This window comes from Aspergillus glaucus, assembly GCF_001890805.1.
Source record: "Aspergillus glaucus CBS 516.65 unplaced genomic scaffold ASPGLscaffold_26, whole genome shotgun sequence".
NCBI classification, from domain to species: Eukaryota; Fungi; Ascomycota; class Eurotiomycetes; order Eurotiales; family Aspergillaceae; genus Aspergillus; species Aspergillus glaucus.
The window spans coordinates 254,371-274,198 of record NW_019170478.1 but is presented as its reverse complement, the minus strand read 5'-3'; the positions used below and the strand labels follow the sequence as shown (position 1 = coordinate 274,198).

Genomic DNA, 19,828 nt, shown 5'->3' with positions numbered 1-19,828 from the left:
TACTCAATCTCAGCATGCCTCAATCTCTCCCCAACGACCTCTACGGAGTGACTGCCGTTCGTGAATACAATCTCAATTTCCCCGTGACTCCTGCAGCGGTTACACTCCCGGAGACGAGCGAGCAGGTCGCTGCAATTGTCAAGTGCGCTGCGGAATATGAGTATAAAGCGCAAGCGAAGAGCGGGGGGGGCATAGTTTTGGGAATCATGGTGGGCAACTGTTAGTGAATGTGATATGGTGGTTTTTTGCTGACATGGCATGACATGCAAGACTCGGTGGTGCGGACGGCGCGATCGTCGTCGACATGAAGCATTTCCAGCAGTTCTCGATGGATGAGGCGACTCACGTCGCGACTATCGGACCCGGCTAGTCACTAGGAGACATCGATACACTACTCTACAACGCAGGAGGGCGAGCAATGTCACATGGCATATGTCCCGAGATCCGCGCTGGCGGACATCTCACCATCGGCGGATTAGGACTCACATCACGACAATGGGGCATGGCACTGGACCATATCGAAGAAGTCGAGGTGGTGCTCCCAGATTCGAGCATCGTGAGGGCTTCTGAAACCGAGAATGCGGATCTGCTATTTGCCGTGAAAGGTATTCGTTTAAGCTGGGTAGTGCAAAGCAGAGGGCGAGGTTTGTTCCGGGATTGGCAGGATTTTGCACTGAGTGAGAATCTCAGCCGGAAGTTCACGTCGGATTTTATATGCCTGCAGGATAGCGTGATACTCAAGGGCGTTTTAATCGGCTTTAATGAGGAATATAACTCTCTCGGGCTCAAGCACCGCTTCTCCGGATCAGACTCAAGCAAAGTCCTCGTCCTAGAGGACTGGCTAGGAACAGTGACGTATGTGATTGACGATCTCGCCGTCCGGCTTGGAGGATCCATGTCAACATATTTCTACGCAAAATCCTTGGGCTTCACACAGGACACACCCATGCCATCATCAACAATAACCAACCTCTTCACCTACCTCGACAAGACACCCAAGGGAACACTAACCTGGTTCGTGACATTCAGCCTCGTCGGCGGCGCTATAAACGACTACCCGAAGAACGCCACGGCCTACCCGCACCGAGGCGTGATGTACTGGATGCAGTCGTTTGCGGCTAACGTTCTTGGTCCCGTGCTAGATAAAAGTTATGACTTTTTAGATGGGATCAATGGCCTTATCACGCGGGATGTACCGGGGAGTGCTGGACATGCGTATTTGGGGTGCCCGGATCCGAGGATGGAGAGTGCTGAGAGGGCTTATTGGGGGGTTAATTTGGGGAGGTTGGAGGAGATGAAGGGGGTTTTTGATCCGGGAGATGTTTTTTGGAATCCGCAGGGTGTGGGTGTGCCTGTTGCGTAGGGTTGTACAGACCGATGAGGCCATATATATATATAATTAACAGCTGGACAAGAGTAATAAAGCACTTCTAAGGCCACATTGAATGATCCCGGGACGTACTGAACACAGAGACTAGGGGAACAGATTCATACTGCAATACAAAAAGTAATGACACGAGTTCCTGCCTCCCCCCCTACCTCTCACCAACACACCCCGAAAACCTTCCCACGCAGACCCCCCGTACATAACCTCAAACAAGGAGCTCCACAACATGCAAATCAGCATATTAGCTCAGGATGAGCAACCCCGAACTGCCTCAAAGTTGCCGAATCAGTTACTAATCCGTTCCACAGTGAAGACACACCTCCATTTTTCAACAAGCAAGCATGTTAGCTCAGGGGAAGAGCGCCGGGCTCATAACCCGGAGGTCCTCGGATCGAAACCGAGACATGCTAATGACCTCCTATCTTTTTTTGCATTTTTTGGAGTTTTTTTTTTTTTTGGTGGTGATGGTGGGTGTACTTCGGCGTGGGGCGTGGGTGGAGGCATTAGGCGGGTGAGGGTTTGGTGCTCACGTGGTGGAGCCACTAGAAGAATGGAATTGAATACTGACGGATGAATCAAGAGGAGTTGGACTTGTACGGCGTTTGCATGCAATCGTATTATTATAAGCAATGTTTTATTACGTACATACCACCAGGCCTTTTAGCTCTCCTTTCCCAGTCTGCCCAAGGACTCCGCAATGAACTCATTGGCATTCATGAGATCCGTACTGCCGTATACCACGCGCCTCCTAGGCGCATTAAGCGACCCTGCCGCTCGGCCGCCAGCAGCTGAAGCATCACCGCCAGGGTGATTGTGTTGATAGACCCATTCCTGCAAGTTTCCGTATTCGTCCATGCTGCCACCACCCACTGTGAAGACGATGGCCTCGTTGAATGCTTGGCGGCGTTGTCCGAAGCTGGCGCCTGTTCCGGGGCCGGGGGCGCCCATGGTGCCGGGGGGTTGTGTGCGAGATGCAGATGCGGGAGGCATGGCGCCACGAGCGTTGGCGCTGCGGGGGTCGAAGTAGAGGTAGTTTTCAGTCTTCGCAATGGCGGAACTAGAAGCGGCTGTCGGGTCCATGATTGACTCGGTGATCTTGGTCAGAGTCAAATCCTTGTTGGCAGGGAGGAAGTTCTTGACACCGGAAATGAGGGAGTCGAAATTGGCGCCCAAGGCTCCGGACGTGAACCGATCCGTGAGCCGGTTCGATAGCGAGGAGAATCCCTTGAACAGATCCGACGACTGTTCCTGCGGCGCAGCGGTCGTCATCATGGTCATGCGAGTGATTTCACGGACCTGTCGAACATAGGCGAGAGAGCTAACATCGTCGACTCCTGCCTTGGTGAGAGCCTCCTCAAATTGGCTCATGTCGGATCGCGACAGTTCAGTCTCCGTACTCAAGAACCAGATGATAAAGAGACGAAGCTTATCTGATGGTTCATTGCCCTTGGCAGGGTCATTGATCAACTCCAAAATTTGGGCCTTGGTTTGTTTCGTAGCGTTCTCTTCGAGTTCGAAAAAGTTATCGAGTTGGCGGTCCTTGATACCCTTCAACAAAGAAGTTGCAATATTCATATGCATGTCTAGGATAGCTTTGCGCTCCCGCAGTTCTGGAAGTAGGGTGATGGCTGCTTTGAGATGCTGTGCAGAAGCGCTAGTGTCGTTCTGGAGGTCTTCAATTGAAGAAGCGCCTGTCTTCTTCGTGATATCATTGGCTTCCTCCTTGTATCGCGTCAACTCCGCATCGATATTCTCGGCCACTTGTGGGAACGGGGCTCCAGCATTGCGCTTCCAGAAGAAGTCGTTGCTGGTCAGATCGTACGATTTCTTTGTTACTCTGCCGGGATTTGCGTCGTCTTCTACCTCCATTGTAATCCGGTTGAGTCGCATCTGGAGGACATCTTGCACCAGTGATTGGTACGTCCACGAGTGAGAGAGCATCGGTACCAGATCCACATTGCGGTCGACGATGACGAGAACGGGGCGGGACGAAGGGACGCCAGCTGCGCCTTTCTTCTGACCAGAGAAGAGGTTGTCTTTAGAATTCAGGATATGGTCGCGCAGCTTTCGGTCCAATTTTGTCGCAATCAACTCCGCAGCTCCACCTTTGGGGCACCGAATGATAGGAATTGCGCCTGTTCATTGTTAGCCGGTGCAAACTCCCTTACTCGAGGACAGCATGTACATACCCATCGTGACGCTCACGCTAAACAATCCGCTAACGATCTTGTCAACGACACCGTCCAGGTCCTCATCGCTCGTTTGCGGGCTGTTGATCTTCCAGTAGGCATCATTTCCCAGACCCAAACTGAAGAGATCCGGCTCCGCAACGATAAAGTTCAAATATTGATCGAAGACCTGGGCAATATGTTCCGCCGTCCCGGTTGTAGCTATCTCGCCCGCGAAATCCTCCAGTAATGGTCGGGGAACGGATGATAGGAAGTTGACATATGCAGGAGTATACAGTCCGCGTGACAGGTCGTCAGTGATCGTTTTGATATTGTCAGGAGTTGGTTCGACGAGGTAGATGACGGGGACATCGGGAATAGGGTATCGTGCAGAGGTCAAGTTCCTAATCCAATCTCGTTAGCTGCATGGCTCCGAAGAAATGCGACTTCCCCGTCGCTGCCAGGCCACATACAAATGAATGGTCACCCCCCATGTTCTCAAGTCGTTAACCCGGAGCACACTGCTGATAACATCTCTTCCCATGTTATCGAAAACCAGCACTTTCCAAATCGGATCGCCATCTTGGTTGAGTATCGGAGTTGCGTGAGTGAGAGCGGACGTATCGTGGGGGTTATCTTCGTTGGCAGGCGGATCCTGGTTCAGGTTGAGGATCTTTTGAATAGACGCTGCGACAGGCTGTCAGTATTATCCTACGAACAGAGACGATTCGACAGGAAACCTACCGACCTGGCGGTCCCGTAGAGACATTGATTGTGATGCCATGGTATTCGACTTTCACGGCGAGGATTCAATTGGGCTCAGAGTCATGACACATATAACCAGATAAGGGAAGTCGTAGCGGGAAGATAGAATAGATAATCACAGACCACAGCAGCGTTCAATCATGCAAATAAGAGTACTCTGTATAATACTGTATCGCGATTCCACCTGGCATGAAGCTCCGTCCGGGATAGGATAACATAAGCGGCACACTGATGCAAACACTGCCCGAAAGGGAAAAGTCATTGGTCGGTAATCACGTGATATACACTATACCCAAAGGGTAATAGTACCGCATCCAGCCCAACGCAACCCGACAACCGCGAAGTTTTCCTCGTCACCTCCAACAACAACTCGCCAACATCACCATTCTCCCCCTTCCCTATCTGATTCCATCAGCCACTCTATCGTAAAGCGAATTATATACTGCTTCATTGCAGTCTTTAATAACCCTCACTGTGTCTTTCTTTTTGAGTCAAGTTGCAGAGGGAAAGAGGTGCGCAGCTCTAACTGGGCCACATAACCAAGGCGGAGAAGGAGATACAAGAGAAGCTACAGGATAAGGGATACCGTGCTATTGAAAGCACCTTAAAAGAGAAAGAAAAGGAGGATTGAATCTACAATACATCTCTATAATATTCCTTAAAGAACGCGGTGCACGTTGCAAAAGGGGAACAGCCACACAAAAAACGGCAATAACTCACCGCTGTCACTCCTTGATGCCTGAGGGAGCCTGAGGCTGGAATCGCCAAGAATAGGTTGGTGCCTTAACTACTTTCTTAACGACTACTCTTCACACTTTTACCTACGTGATACACGTTATACAACAATTTTGGCAAATTACTTATTCTTTTCCTATATTTTTCTACTCCAACCAGGCCTTATCTCAATCTTGAATCGTTGCCCAGTTGTGTTGTGAATATCACCTGCACAGCCGTTGAGCTAGCTCCAACCAATCACGTCGCGCCGTTGAATACTCCACTGTCGCAGTTATTCCCAATACGGTAACGCTTGCACGTGGGTGCATGTGACCTGAGATCCTGGGGTTACTACTGCCTCTTCTTAACAGTCGTTACTCGTTCCGTATACAAGAAACCCGTTTCGCCTCTCCTTGAAGGGGAGGAGAGAATTTAAGATGGATCAGAATCCATCGCAAACCCCGACCGGCTTGCACCGTTCCTCCGTCACCGCCAGCTCCCTTCCTCCCGAATACTGGAATACCCTCGATTCACTGTATCCCGCACCGGATCTCCAGCAACAACAACAGCCGCAACTTCCGCAACAGTCACAGCTGCCACAGCAACCGAGTGCTTCACAGCAGCCACTGGGGATCAGCTGGGATCATCCGATTTTCCACCAGCAGCAACCGCAGCCACGAAACCAGATCCCGCGCCACCAGGAGCAGAATCATGGAATCTACTCGTCAACACCCCAGTCATGGCAACCCAATCCCCTATATCAACCAATAATGCCATCATCCAAACCGCAGGGACTTGGCGTACAGCCGCAATATTCTCAAGTCCACCAATTTCCTCAGTCACAGCTTGCTTTCGATTCGCAATCGATTCCGTCAGATAGCACGACTTTCGACGCCATCCCATTCCCACAAGACTTCTTTCCTCCGCAACGCCTCTCCGTGCCTGATATTTCGACACAGCCGTCCTCACAGCGAGCGACTCCTTCGCAGCCTACACCCCCCGCTCCATACCAGTCAAATGCGCAACAGAATCCCATCAACCAATACTCTATCCCTCCGGGGTTCCCTGAAGAAGCTTCGGTAGGGCACTGCCCCGTATGGCCCTTGCATAACGGTCTTTAGCTGACTGAAAACAGCATACCTCGATTAATTTCCCGAATGGATTCTCTGATCCTGCCACGAACCAGCAGACGATCAACCCTCTATTTCTTAACACTCCTCACCAATCTGGGAATCAACAGCACGCACCCATCAACGAGAACTTCCTTTATCTAAGTCCGGCGGATTTTGAACGGTCTAGCAATTCGAAGTATGTTCTTTCGTTTTGTTTTTCTAAAGGTAACAACACAAAACTAACTTTTTCGCCCTAGACCATTCAATTATTACCGGAACGACTTGCAAGCGCCGCCCTCGAACCAACATGCCATGGGTAACCAATCTATCGCAGCTAAATTTCCAAAGGTGGAGGTAGTTATCAATAACGCGCGAGGTATGCTCAGAAAGCTCAGAAATGCATGGTTCCTCCTATGTCCCACGTGCTAACTGATTGAAATAGCCCCAGCAGGCAAGAAACTACTGGCCCCTCAGAACAAAACCGCGGCTCAGAAGCAAGCGAAGACTCAGGCCAAACGAGCTGGGAAACAAGCAGGTGACGGGTCATCCTCCGGTTCTGATAGTGATTCCAGTATTGAGATTCAACTCCCCCCCGAAGAACCCTCTCCTATCCCATCAACTCGTCCCAGCGAGCCGCTTGCTGCTGCACGATATGATGCCCTTTGGGCTGTCTGGTCACCACGTAACAGACGACCCAACTCCGAGAAAGTCAAGAATGCGCTGGTCGCATTTAAGAACGTTGTCAAGGCTGTAAGAGATACGTGGAAAGACCGTTCTCAAGCCATGAAGACGGCCGAGAATCAGGGTGAAAACGACAAGGCAATTCGACTCAAAAACGAAGTTGTCCTCCAACGGCGCCTCATGGATGTGGTTGTCAGTACCACTCTGGAAATGGGCCATCCGATGATTGTTGAGAAGTATGTCTTTTTCCTTATCGTTTTTCTCACGTTCGTGGCAGCTTTGTGCCGTGATTATAGAACTCTGAAGCGAATTGAGAGCCTCTCCCCCTGTAATACTCCTAGTGTGGATGTTCAGCATGCCTCTTTAAACTGGCTATTAAGTAAGGGCGAGCGTCTTTGTTCTCCACGGTCCATGGGCAATACATACCTCAGTATACGTCCCAGCGACTTGAGACGAAAGAACTTGCTCTCTCCCTTTGCAACCCCGCTATTAAAATGGGCTGCATAGTCAAATCACCGTGAGGGTACGCTGAGGAGAATTGAGCCATTAGCGGAAATTCTCCTTAACGAGTGATATTCGGGGAGACTATGGCTCATCAATTCCTTCGATCTGTTTCGCACACATTGCCGTGACTGTTTTCGTCTTTATTTTTATGTTTATTTAACTAACATTTTCTAGGTTGGGTGAACACCCCATGGCCGTCTCTGCCATGTATTCGTTCCTGCTGGACCGTCATCAAGCTGCCGATGTTGACGGAGCATTGACGGTCAACATTCTAAAGGTAGATTATATAGCAGATTTACTCACATTTCCCACGGAAAGAAGGCTAATGATTGTCCTAAATTTAGTTACTTTCTCATTTTGTCACGGTGGATGAGGACGTGCTTCAGAAAACCAACGTTGCCAAATTGCTCCCCAGGTTCTCAAAGAAGGGTGGTCAAAGCGTCAAGGATCTTACAAAGAGAATTCTAGACAACGCTGCTTCATCCACGAAGCGCAAACAAGGATCTAAGGAAGAGTCGCCCAGCAAAAATACTACTCCCGATGCTACAGCCACCAATGGGTCTCGTGTCGAAGCGGCTGGTTCGAAGCGTCCTCGAGACGGTGAGAGCAGAGAGGGGAGTGTACAACCTGCTGCTAAACGGATGGTCGTCACCTCGAATACCAAGAATCCCTCGAAACCTGGAAGTACCGGTATCGCCAATAGTGCCACGGCCAAGCGTCCACAGGAGACAGGGCAAGACGCCAAAGCAACGACTGCAACCGCTGCACGTCCCAAGGCCAACATCATTGCTCCCAAGCCAACCAATCTCTTTGGAAGTTTGAGCTCTGCTAAGAAAAGACCCGGGACTTCGAATGCAGAGAGAGCCGCAGCAGCCGCGAAGTCGAAGTAAGAATCCATGACCATCGCAACATAATATATGACATTCTAATAGTGAACAGTGTCCCTGAGAAGAAGAGAGAAGCGGCCCCACCACCTCCCAAGCCGGCATTCTCACTTGGCGATATCATGGCAGATCTTGACAAGCCGAAAGATCCCGGTCCTGTTGAGCCTACTGAGGATAAGCCTCCCGAGACTGAAGAGGAGCGGAAGAAGAGGCTCCGGAAGGAAGGTCGCCGTAGGCTGCGTGTTAGTTGGAAGCCTGATCATTCCTTGACTGAAGTCCGCCTCTTCACACATGACCCTGAAGAGGAGCTTGGTCCTGGTGATCGTCGACAGCGGCAAGCTGGCGATGTGAAAGGCGAAGGTCGCATTCTTAAGTTGCACAAAGACCTAGATGAACTGGGCGAAGAAGATGAAGGTGGCATCAAGGAGGAGAATCTGCTTGGCTACCACGAGCTATCTGGTATGCTATCATTGAAGCTTCCACGTCTGATCTACGTGCTAACAGATTTAGAAATTGATAATGCCGATATTACACCGGATGATCGTGCCAGGAACTACAACAAGCGTGGGGGTACTCAAGAGCCAATTAGCCCAGAGAAGCAAGCTCAAGAGCACCGGGAGGCTACTACGCTTATGGTGTTCTACACCTCGCTTGCTGACATACCGCCATCACCGAAAGAGCCACCTCCGCCCAGTGAGGATGAGATCGTCCCCGATGTGCAGATTCTTGGTGAACTGCCCGACCACGTCAAGGCTCGACAAGAACGGTACTTCGCCTATGTCAACCCGAAACCGGCACCCGCTACGCAACCGGCTGCACCAACGAACCAGTTCGATATCTCCAACCTGCTGAAGATCATCCAAAGTGCAACCCAGCAGCAACAACCGCAACCACCGGCCCAACCTCTTCCCACACAGCAGCCAGTCTCGCAGGTGCCTGCATCTGACCTTGAGCGGACAGTGAACATGTTCCGCCAGCAACAAGCGCCGGCACCGCTGCCTCAAATGCCCCAGTTCCCTATGCCTCAGCCCCCAGTCACGCAAGGCATGGACTTTGGGAATATTTTCTCCATCATGAATGCTCAAAATCAGATGCAGCCGCCGTCTGTCTTCCCACCAGCTCCACAGTCGCAGCCTGGAATTGCTCCGAACCTTGCCGCCATTATATCCCAGCTTAACAACCAAAACCAAGCGGGCAACCCGTCGAGCCAGGTTTACGAAGATCCGGAGCGCAAACGCATGCGTGAGACTAGCGGGTTTGACGGCGCTGGTGATGATAAATTCAACCCGGCCAAACGGAATCGACCTAATGGGCCGCATAAGAAGCACGTAAGTTATACGAGTTCTCCCCGAAGTGAACATGATACTGACTATAGACGACAGCCCAAGGTTGGAATAGTTCCGTGTCGATATTGGAAAGAGGGCAAGTGCCTAAAGGGCGACGATTGCACATTCCGCCATGATCCTCTCACCTAGTTCTCTTCACCCTCCGTACTTTATGCCGACTCGAAACCTCTTGATATTGGCTTTTTGATATTACAGCATCTTTGCATATATCATAATCGTGATTTGATTCCACATATCTTCGACTTATCGTTGTACGTCGACATGCTGTGTGCAACCGTCATAGTCAGTGTCCATCTGCATCATTTTCTCGAATATCTGGCATAAGCATACGCGCTGTGAGCCATTTTCTTATATTTCAATCCATCATAACTGAAAGAGGCGTTCTGTTTCTGTTATATTACTTTTACTGGCTGGCATTCTTACAGGAGCACTTTGCAAACATTTCTTTCTTACTAGGCGCCTGGATCTCTTCGGGACAGGTTGATTGTATATTAGTTATCATATTGTGGCGTCTAATTGGCATGTCTCAGCGGATTTATGAATATGCAGTCATTATCCGATCAATATGAATTTCTCAGATTGTTCCTACATAGTCTTACAGTCTCACATATATGGCTTAGGTAATACCAACAGCGGTCATCTAACTAACGTATTCCACGGTGTATCTATTCCACGGGCGAGCGGCGCACACGGGCGAGCAGTGCACCCTATATTCCCATATCAATGCGCAACTTTTGAATGCTCACATTTAAAAAATTTTTCTATGATATGGTATATGGTGCAATTGTACACTATAGATATTATGTATACTGAATTCTGCAGAATGTTATAGCCTAATTATCAAGTTAATATTAATTACGCTGTATTTTATGATACAATGTGTATTTAAGACAATTATTTGCAAGTCTCGAATTTCGATAGCCTAAGCCTCTTTGTATACTGGTAAATAAGCAATCAATATGTTTAGTACACTTCCATATAATTCAGCTGTTGTTGAGATATAAGCATTCAAAAGTTGCGCATTTATGTGGGAATACAGGGTGCGCTGCTCGCCCGTGTGCGCCGCTCGCCCGTGGAATACGTTATCGCGTAGATCCTCAATTAAGGACTCCTTGGCCTCTATCGAGCAAGATGCAACAACAGCGCTGCAATCATCTAATCATCGTATGCTGCCATGCAATATACCTCGGTGGTCCCACGAACGGGCTTTCCGAAGATGAATGGTAACGTAGCTTTCCTTTCCAAATCTACTCCAACAACGGGATCGGTCGTAATTGACAAGATCATAGGGCCATAGAACCATTCCAACGAGGCGAAACGCCGACGTTCACGGAACATGTCAAGGCCGGATTACGGGCGTTGGCGGATGATTCGTGTGGGGTACTTGTGTTCTCGGGGTATGCATACGTTCGGTTAATCAATATCGTCTAGGATATTATTCTAATTGATTCAGGGGGGCAACGAAGAGAGGGAGGACAGATTTAGCAGAGGGCGAGTCGTATATGGTACATAATTCCCTTACAGTATACGCTGAAGGCCAGTGACTGATACATCACAGAACCTGGTCAAAGATAACGACTTCTTCGGCTTTTCGCAACAGATAAATCCCTCGCAAGTTATTACCGAAACACATGCGACGGATTCATACCAGAACGTACTATTCTCTTTACTCCGGTTTAGATTGTTTATGGGATTCTATCCAGCGCGTGTCACGGTTGTAACGCACGAGTTCAAGCGGAAGAGATTCATGGACTTCCATTTTCCAGCCGTCGGACTAGTCCCCGTCACTGTTTCTAGCAAACAAGACGCGGAGAACCGGAAAGTTGGCGTGGTTGGGATTAATCCCCCCGAGAGCGTGACGCCTGTTGAGACTCTGATTGCAGGCGAAGAGAAAAGCGGGATTGGTCTGTGGAGTAGAGACCGGTATGGCGTTCAGGCGGAGTTGGCGGGGAAGAGGGTGAAGCGTGGATGGGAGGCTGGGATGGAGGATGGGGTCTTTGTTAATGTAGGATTGGAGTTGGTTGTTGAGGATTTGGTGCGGTGGGATGGGGGAGGTGGGAATGAGTGGTTTGGTAAGATGGAGGAGTTGCCTTGGCATAGTTCGTGATACCAGGAAGAATTTTATAAATGTATGCATATCACATCAATCATTATTGATAGAACCTAGAATATAATGCAAAACCCGAGATGCAATAAAACCAGAACGCCCACCACAAAACACCCCTCCTATCACTCTAATCAGCCAGACGATAGCTGACCAACGTCTCGACCCGGTGATTATTTGTACTAAAACTTCTCAGCTGCACCTTTTCGGCGTTCTTGATCTCCTTGGCGTCACTGTCGCCCCATTCAACCGGCACTTCGGAGTCCGCATCGGCGTAGACCAGGACGTTGAAGGTGCAGTCGCCGTCTAGAACGGGGAGGAAGGTAACGGAGGCGGTGATCTGGCGGAAGATGGCTTGGATTTCGTCTTGGATCTCTTTTTCGGTCTTCTCGATGGGGGCTGCGGACTCGGCGTCACTGTAGAAAATGAATGTTAGTTTCCGACGTATGGACAGTGTTTATGAGTCTAACGCACCCCGTGTTCTCCTTATCACCCGATTTCTGAGCCGACTTGCTCCGCTTGTGCTTATTGAATATCTCAACCTGAATATCGCCCTTGTCAGTTGTTGTTGGTGTTGTCTGTTTCGGAAGGGCGGGCGTACATCGAACTGCCATCGTTCCACATGCTCTCCGGTCTCTCTGCTGGTGATAACCAAGACCAGTTTCGAGATCTTTCCGCCCATCATCCACTTATTGAGCTGAGACATGATCTTCTTGATGTAGGCTTTGACTTGGTCGTCGGAGGAGACTGGATCGGTCAGTGGTGATTGTGGATGCGGACGAGGGAGGAGGACGAACCGAGCATGTTGAGGCCATATTTCTTGACTCTAGAGGTAGTCAATTAGAAGTTGTTCTTGAATAAATAAGAGGGGGGGGGGGACTCACGTTGTAAAGTCTTCCGGAGGGTAGACTCCTCGCTGGAAACTGGGTCGCATGAGATCAAGCCATCACTGCACTCCCAGTCACAACTTACAGGATTGAATTGATTGAATATTCAAACTGTGTAATTCCTCGGTCAGTATCCTATCACCTCAATGCTTGATTGAGCGTTACTCACGAATTCGGCCACGAGCTTGGCCGACCCTGCGCTGTGTGAGCATCCTGGACTGTGCGACCACAATAACTGCAATCTCACCTTTGAGTGACAGCTTGTGAACCTTGGACTTGTCCTTCTCTCCCATGGTGTAGATAGTGAGTGTAGTATGTCCAGTTAAATATTGTCGTGAGTTGCTGTGTTTTGTTTACTCCGATAGTCGCCGCAGCAATTCGATTTTCCGTCTTTTTCGTTTCTCCGCAGAGCCGCACCTTCAACTTTTTCCCGATCGAGATTTGGCTACCACGCGCATACGCAGCGAAAACGAGGGATATTCAGTAATTCCCATGCCATTACAGAACTCCCGATGCGAGGATGCCTGCACTTAGCCAGATGGCTGCGCGCAGCACCGACTTGCCTGGCTGCGAAAAGCCCCGCCAGGCCGCTGCCATCCGGCATTGCTCTTAGAGCAACAACGAGGTCTTTCACCAACACAGCCTTATGGCAAGCAGCGCGGTCTCACACAGTGAAACCGCTAGGCGAACTAGAACAGCGCATCGCCGCGATCCCGATCGAACGATATCGCAATTTCTGCATCGTTGCACATGTCGACCATGGCAAGAGTACGCTCTCCGATCGGCTTCTGGAATTGACGGGCACGATCCAACCGGGTACGAACAAGCAAGTGCTGGATAAGCTGGATGTCGAACGAGAACGGGGTATCACGGTCAAGGCGCAGACCTGTACGATGATCTACAACCATAATGGGGAGGACTATCTGCTGCATCTGGTTGATACACCGGGACATGTGGATTTCCGTGCGGAGGTGTCGCGCAGTTATGCCAGTTGTGGAGGAGCATTGCTTCTGGTCGATGCGAGCCAGGGTGTCCAAGCGCAGACCGTTGCGAACTTCTACCTTGCTTTTGCTCAGGGATTGGAGTTGATCCCGGTTCTCAATAAGGTTGATTTGCCATCGGCTGAGCCCGAGCGGGCGCTCGAGCAGATGAGAAACTCATTTGAGCTGGAAACAGACAATGCAGTATGGGTTTCAGCGAAAACTGGGCTGAATGTGCCCAAAGTGCTTCCCACGGTTGTTGACAAGATTCCAGCGTGCGTATCCCCAGTCTCATTCGCTTAGAACTGTAGCTGACAAGATAAAGTCCCGTAGGTGAATGTAAAAAGCCGTTACGGATGCTTCTCGTCGACTCGTGGTACGATTCGTACAAAGGCGTCATCTGCTTGGTTCGCATATTCGACGGTGAACTTCGCCCCAGTCAACAAGTGATATCGTATGCAACCGGAATCAAGTATTACGTTGGCGAGGTTGGCATCATGTACCCGAATGAGAAGTCGCAGACGGTCCTACGTGCAGGCCAAGTCGGATACATTTACTTCAACCCGGGAATGAAACGCAGCAAGGAAGCCAAGATCGGAGACACATACACGACAGTAGGATCCGAGAAAACCGTGGAACCGCTCCCTGGATTCGAGGAGCCGAAGCCCATGGTTTTCGTGGCTGCTTACCCCGTGGACGCGGACCACTTCGAGCACCTGGAAGACAGTATCAACCAGCTCATTCTCAACGACAGAAGTATCCACGTGCAGAAGGAGTCCTCCGAGGCGCTTGGTGCCGGTTTCCGACTAGGATTCCTAGGCACCCTGCACTGTTCAGTCTTTGAAGATCGTCTACGCCAGGAACACGGAGCCAGCATCATCATCACCCCACCCTCGGTACCCGTAAAGGTCCTCTGGAAAGACGGCCGCGAAGACATCATCACAAACCCGGCCAAATTCCCCGACGAAGACGAACTCCGCGGCAAAGTCGCCGAGATCCAAGAACCTTACGTCCTAACCACCCTAACCTTCCCGGACGAATACCTAGGCAAAGCCATCGAACTCTGCGAATCCAACCGCGGCGAGCAAGAAAGCCTCGACTACTTCACCCCGACACAGGTCATCCTGAAATACCAACTCCCCCTCGCCCAGCTCGTCGACGACTTCTTTGGCAAACTCAAGGGCTCCACGAAAGGCTACGCCAGTTTGGACTACGAAGACGCCGGCTGGCGCGCCGGCCACGTCGTCAAGCTCCAACTCCTTGTCAACAAAGTACCCGTCGACGCCGTCTCGCGAGTCATGCACGCAAGCCAGATCGACCGCACGGGTCGGAAATGGGTGACCAAGTTCAAAGAGCATGTTGACAGACAACTATTCGAAATCGTCATCCAAGCTGCCGTTGGTAAAAAGGTTGTGGCGCGTGAAACGGTCAAGCCGTACCGAAAGGATGTGTTGGCGAAGCTGCATGCTAGTGATGTTAGTCGGCGGAGGAAGTTGCTGGAGAAGCAGAAGGAGGGACGGAAGAAGCTCAGGGCTGTTGGGAATGTCGTTATTGAGCATAAGGCTTTTCAGCAGTTTTTGGCCAAGTAGGCGATTTTGTACGATAATTAAAATGTATTATAGAGGTATAACCATTGCTACATACTGACAATAACGAGTTAAACGAGATGCCATGGATTATTATTTCAATGCAATTAGAATACAAGGGGTATTATCTTTTCAAGTCACCGCACCACGAATAAAATGCCACCCAATTTCAAATCACACCCAAGCCCAGACCATCTCAAAGTAAACTAAACCTCACCCCCATCCTTCTGATGACTCTGCACGGAATAATCATGTTCCACCGAAATCCCATACTTCGACAACTCCGGATCAACCTGCCTAGTCGAACTAAGCGCCGCATAACACGTAGCATTCGCGGCCATGCTGTTCTTCGTCGTAGTATCGGTAGAAAACGACGTCGACAAGTTCTTGGTCCTCATGGGGTTGTAGCTGTTTAGATTCATGAGGTGGCGGTGGGAGTCCGAAGTGCGGCTTGTGACGCGGCTCTTTTGCTCGACGGTGGAACTGGCCCAGATGGAGGAGAGGGGAAGGGAGATGATGACGAGGGTTAGGACGTTAGAGTAGAGTTCGGGGACGTGGACGAAGTACTGTAGGATTGAGAAGAGGGCTGTTGCCAACGGGTTAGTAAAGTGCGGGGAGTCTATCAGGAGGAGAAATGGAAAGGGATGTACCTGGAATAATCATGGTCTGACAACCCATGACAAAGATAACATTCATGGGACCATACTCTCGCACACCAAGCTTCTTGCGTAGCTTGATGACGAACCCCAGCTTGACGACAAAGATAGTGCAGAAGAAGCAGATGCTGACAGTAACGACGACGTTGGTAGCATTTTCTAGCCAAGTAGACGAAATGACTTCGAGATCCATGATTGACATCGAGTTGATCACAAGCAAAGCAAAGCGGAATCCGATAGGAATCATGGCCACGAGAACAGACACCGCCAGGAGCACCTGTCGATACCAGTTCCGGAGAGTTACGCAGACCACCTGGACCTGCAGGACCAAGGAGACTTCCATGAAGACGACGGCAAGGAATGAAAAGGCAGCGCCTACAATCGAGTCTGCATAGGCGGAGCGGGGAACCCTGGAGTAGTCTCCCGCGAAAATAGGATACAGACGGACGAGGGGGCCAGTGAAATAGATGAGCTGGCAGAGCAGGCGGGCGACATTGGAGACTAGAGCCAGAGAGTTAAGCCAGAAAGCGGTAGAGGAACGCTTCTCGGCTCTGGTCAGTAGAATCAGGACGATGAGCAGGACGGCCGAGGCGCCCATTTGGCAACCGTAGTTGATGCAGATGCGGATGCAGTACTGGAGCCACGCATCCACAGAGTTCACAGACACTAGAAACGGGGTGCCATCTGCCTCGTGCATGATGATGTTCTGCTCGAACGGGTCGAAGTTGTTGCTATCAAAGCTTTGAGCCGTGTCCGACGCCATCTTGTCAATTGTGGTATCTGTAGATGTGATAACGAGAAGGTGTATGTATTCGAAGGCCGGGTTGTATAGAGAGATGAGAAGGAAGACGACCGGATAAAAGAAGAAGTTGAATAACTCAATAGACAAAACTTCGAGAAGAATAGAGACCTCAAACAAGCGAATTCGACAGCAGTGAAGAACTCAACCAGCGAGTCATCACGGTGCTATAGCGCTGCCGAAACAAACAATACGGCGTCGACATGACGAGAAGCGCGAATTTAACAATATCAAGAGCTGAAGAGAAGAGCGGAATCAGTGACAGAATCAAGACAAGACGATTGAGGATTCTTTGTCTCTCGTTGCCTCCGTCGAGTTGGATCACGACAATATCAACGCCGGCGGCAAAGAACAATATCAGACCGGGTGGACAAAGGCATCCCGGCGTCAATAATGCCACCACCACGAATGGTTCGAAGTGAATCTTCTATGTTTTAAGCTGTTTTGGGCAGTTGCAGGACTGGCTTTGAAGTCAAAATAAAATTGCATGATCCAACGCTTTCCTTTTCGTTCGCTACTATCATACTTGCTTGTTACTGCCGCGATTCACCGCTTGCAGCCCTGTGCCCTACTCCTTTCTTCGTCGCATCTTACCAACTTCGATCAGATCTCGTGTCACTTGAACTCTATGTGCCTTTTATTTATTCCAGCCAAGCCGTCAGACATCGGAACAGCCTTGATACATACCACTAGGTCACAAAGCGAGACAAGTCAACTAACAACTGAGGAGGACCATGAGAGACCGTTGTGTCACCACACAGCGTTGAGTGATTATTTGGATCTTATTTTATTTCTTTGGCCGTGAGTGTTGCTTTCTTGATGTGGTCATGAAAAGAACCGGATATTGAAGCCTCCAGCTCACACGGCAAAGACACATCCAGGAGTATGGACCCATGGAGCGTGAACCAGTCCCTGGTGTTTACACATCAATCCAACAAACCCCTCTAATCTAGCAGTGAAGTAATGACCACCGTCAGAGGATTGCTCAAAAGTTGCCGCGAGGAAGGTCGTAGGGCCATCCTGGGGGAAGTAGCAGCCATCCTGGTTATCAACAGCTGGGATGGCCTGTTTATAAACTCCGTGTCGTTGATGGAGATCAAAGATTTTCATGATGTGACTAGGAGTTCTCTCACCCACTGCACTCTACCAGACCAATGCCGCTATCGCAAGCAGGAGCTGCAATATCAAGCTCATAGCACTGGGCATCTCAAGACCTCTGACGAACCAGCGAATCTTTGGACTGGAAAACGTCGGGTCACGACCCATCCCAAGCATGTTTTGAATCAAACTAACAGTTCGCATTCTGCAGCACCATATTTCTTGAGAAGAGCATCATCAACAATTGCGTTGAACAGCAATGAACACTTGGATCAAATCACCATCAAACTTCCTCAAGTAGCCATGAACGTTGTTTTCATTGCCAGGTCACCAGACAGCCATGACAGGCACAAGCGACTCACTGAAAGTCCGAAGTACACCCGGGCCTGGCTTTGCTTACGCTGACACCAGTCTTTGTACTCTAATGTTTTTGTCTGCTTTCCGGTCAATCAAACAATCTATATTGGCCTGGGATAGACTTGCGGCAACCGGCAAGCTGGTAGCACACCGCACCGCTAGCCCATCCTGTGTTGACGAGCTGCGCTTTCGAGCGTCCTGTTGTTTCTTCTCTCGTCCAATTTTATCTCTAATCCGAACGTATATCATGTATCGTTATACGGTTCTATCCCTACTTTTCTAGTTTGATTATCGTCCTTCTTCCCACGAGTCGATTCATAATATGGCACCTCGAGAGGTTCACAGACTCGGTGCTGTCTGTTTGACGAGCGAGTCTCGTGCATGATACCGAAACGGACGATATTGATAATACGATGTGGAATCTGCTAGAGAAAAGTTTTCTTTGTCCTAAAACATTAGGAGAATATTGGTCATTCTCGAACTATCTGCAAAATGCTGGCCGGACATTATCAGAACGCAATGTTATTGAAAAGACTAAATAGCATCGATATGGCATATGGCTAAATACAAACAAACATAGTAAACTGTGTCACTTTATAGTACATATCTAAGCAACTTGATACAACTTCCCAATCCGCAAATTATTATACTCCCAAGCCGTCAAATCATTATATCGACACGGCCTCCCCTCATCCACAAACTCCGAAAACGGCAACAACGACGCATTCCGATTCGGCTTCGCAAAGTACGCAATCGAATACCGTTCCGGAATAACCTCATCCTCTTCCTCACCCTCGCCCTCATTGATCTTCACAGTAGGAGGGTACGTAACCCGATGGCACGCAGCGCGGAAGGTATCATTCGTCAACCTCTGCAGCGAATCCCCGATATTCAGGATGATATCCGTCTTGTTCGACTCGATCCCGTGGAATGTTCCCAGGCACGTTTGATCCTCGACCTGTAGACCACCTGTGGAATCCTGGAAGAGCATCGTGATGGTCCCGAAGTCAGTGTGTTCGGCGATGCGGGTGGAGGTACCATCTTTGAGCAGCGAGACTGGGATGGCGGGATAGTGGAGCAGACGGAATTCATTTTCGGCCGCGGAGTGGAGGGATACGAGTTGTGATTCAGGGACGTTGAGGGCGCGCGCGAGGGCGATGAGAATGGTTTGTTCGAGGGCGAAGCATTGCGCGTAGAAGTCTTCCATGAAAGTTTTGAAGCCGGGGACTTTGTCCTCGGGCATCCAGATGTTGTCGACGAGTGTGTCGGTGGGGGAGCCCATGTCGAATGTTTCCTATCCTCATTAGTCCCTTTCTATCTTTCATACCTTGTTGAAGATAACTTACCTTAATATCCTTCACACTCTTCACCTGCGATACACCCTTCTCAAAACCACTAATATTCCCCACGGACTCCTGTCCAACATAACTATATCCGCGATTCGGAGTCGACTCGGGTGGATGCTTCGCAATCATTTTATCCTCGTGGGACGCGGCGAAGAACTTGCGGGTCATGTCGAAGAGCTTGTTGATGGTTTCTTCAGGGATGCCGTGGTTGGCGAGACGGGCGACGCCGCGGCTTTTGAGGGTAGCGAGGAGGTCATTGCAGAAGAGTTGGCTTTGGGTGGGAGAGTTGAGGAGGGAGAGGTCGAGGGCTACCATTGTGAATTGTTATTGTGATGCTTCGATACTGGTTGAGGATGTCTGTGATGGTGATTGAATGGTGGTGATGGACGGGGTATTTATAATATTAGTTCTGGCATTGTTGAAGTATACTGGAAGGTAATCGATTCTACAAGTA

General features: G+C 49.9%; 9 protein-coding genes and 1 non-coding gene across 10 annotated transcripts; 6 read left to right on the top strand and 4 right to left on the bottom strand.

Moving 5' to 3' along the window:
- Nucleotides 1-14: 14 nt before the first annotated feature.
- ASPGLDRAFT_29356 (FAD-binding oxidoreductase) lies at nucleotides 15-1,363 on the top strand (the record flags this gene model as incomplete). Its single annotated transcript, XM_022543844.1, has 2 exons — nucleotides 15-209; nucleotides 371-1,363. The coding sequence occupies 2 exons, from the start codon at nucleotides 15-17 to the stop codon at nucleotides 1,361-1,363; spliced, it is 1,188 nt and encodes a 395-aa protein (XP_022396780.1).
- Nucleotides 1,364-1,725: 362 nt separating this feature from the next.
- ASPGLDRAFT_t161 lies at nucleotides 1,726-1,797 on the top strand. Its single transcript has one exon. It is a non-coding gene; the product is annotated as a tRNA-Met (tRNA).
- Nucleotides 1,798-2,047: 250 nt separating this feature from the next.
- Nucleotides 2,048-4,339, bottom strand: sly1 (syntaxin-binding protein; the record flags this gene model as incomplete). The annotated part of the gene is made up of 4 exons (XM_022545068.1): nucleotides 2,048-3,522; nucleotides 3,577-3,959; nucleotides 4,029-4,242; nucleotides 4,300-4,339. The coding sequence occupies 4 exons, from the start codon at nucleotides 4,337-4,339 to the stop codon at nucleotides 2,048-2,050; spliced, it is 2,112 nt and encodes a 703-aa protein (XP_022396779.1).
- Nucleotides 4,340-5,471: 1,132 nt separating this feature from the next.
- On the top strand, nucleotides 5,472-9,690 carry ASPGLDRAFT_69702 (uncharacterized protein; the record flags this gene model as incomplete). Its single annotated transcript, XM_022549397.1, has 9 exons — nucleotides 5,472-6,113; nucleotides 6,170-6,342; nucleotides 6,404-6,522; nucleotides 6,589-7,063; nucleotides 7,506-7,608; nucleotides 7,676-8,217; nucleotides 8,271-8,674; nucleotides 8,726-9,543; nucleotides 9,598-9,690. The coding sequence occupies 9 exons, from the start codon at nucleotides 5,472-5,474 to the stop codon at nucleotides 9,688-9,690; spliced, it is 3,369 nt and encodes a 1,122-aa protein (XP_022396778.1).
- A 997-nt stretch (nucleotides 9,691-10,687) lies between these two features.
- On the top strand, nucleotides 10,688-11,668 carry ASPGLDRAFT_179773 (DUF218 domain protein; the record flags this gene model as incomplete). Its single annotated transcript, XM_022542955.1, has 4 exons — nucleotides 10,688-10,784; nucleotides 10,851-10,958; nucleotides 11,015-11,066; nucleotides 11,120-11,668. Exons 1-4 carry the CDS (start codon nucleotides 10,693-10,695, stop codon nucleotides 11,666-11,668), a joined length of 801 nt encoding a protein of 266 aa, XP_022396777.1. The 5' UTR covers nucleotides 10,688-10,692.
- A 63-nt stretch (nucleotides 11,669-11,731) lies between these two features.
- On the bottom strand, nucleotides 11,732-13,043 carry ASPGLDRAFT_900645 (spindle checkpoint protein MAD2). The gene is made up of 8 exons (XM_022550481.1): nucleotides 12,800-13,043; nucleotides 12,722-12,747; nucleotides 12,638-12,663; nucleotides 12,550-12,588; nucleotides 12,463-12,491; nucleotides 12,267-12,412; nucleotides 12,140-12,207; nucleotides 11,732-12,081 (listed from the first exon to the last, which is right to left on the bottom strand). The coding sequence occupies exons 1-8, from the start codon at nucleotides 12,843-12,845 to the stop codon at nucleotides 11,796-11,798; spliced, it is 666 nt and encodes a 221-aa protein (XP_022396776.1). The 5' UTR covers nucleotides 12,846-13,043; the 3' UTR covers nucleotides 11,732-11,795.
- ASPGLDRAFT_900796 (GTPase GUF1) lies at nucleotides 12,858-15,223 on the top strand. Its single transcript, XM_022550482.1, has 2 exons — nucleotides 12,858-13,807; nucleotides 13,858-15,223. The coding sequence occupies exons 1-2, from the start codon at nucleotides 13,065-13,067 to the stop codon at nucleotides 15,119-15,121; spliced, it is 2,007 nt and encodes a 668-aa protein (XP_022396775.1). The 5' UTR covers nucleotides 12,858-13,064; the 3' UTR covers nucleotides 15,122-15,223.
- Nucleotides 15,224-15,324: 101 nt separating this feature from the next.
- Nucleotides 15,325-16,537, bottom strand: preB (alpha-factor pheromone receptor STE2; the record flags this gene model as incomplete). Its single annotated transcript, XM_022545067.1, has 2 exons — nucleotides 15,325-15,704; nucleotides 15,769-16,537. The coding sequence occupies 2 exons, from the start codon at nucleotides 16,535-16,537 to the stop codon at nucleotides 15,325-15,327; spliced, it is 1,149 nt and encodes a 382-aa protein (XP_022396774.1).
- An 829-nt stretch (nucleotides 16,538-17,366) lies between these two features.
- On the top strand, nucleotides 17,367-18,356 carry ASPGLDRAFT_900634 (uncharacterized protein). Its single transcript, XM_022550480.1, has 3 exons — nucleotides 17,367-17,374; nucleotides 17,445-17,822; nucleotides 17,883-18,356. Exons 2-3 carry the CDS (start codon nucleotides 17,537-17,539, stop codon nucleotides 18,074-18,076), a joined length of 480 nt encoding a protein of 159 aa, XP_022396773.1. The 5' UTR covers nucleotides 17,367-17,374; nucleotides 17,445-17,536; the 3' UTR covers nucleotides 18,077-18,356.
- A 279-nt stretch (nucleotides 18,357-18,635) lies between these two features.
- Nucleotides 18,636-19,689, bottom strand: ASPGLDRAFT_135594 (isopenicillin N synthase family dioxygenase; the record flags this gene model as incomplete). The annotated part of the gene is made up of 2 exons (XM_022541390.1): nucleotides 18,636-19,322; nucleotides 19,375-19,689. The coding sequence occupies 2 exons, from the start codon at nucleotides 19,687-19,689 to the stop codon at nucleotides 18,636-18,638; spliced, it is 1,002 nt and encodes a 333-aa protein (XP_022396772.1).
- Nucleotides 19,690-19,828: the final 139 nt, after the last annotated feature.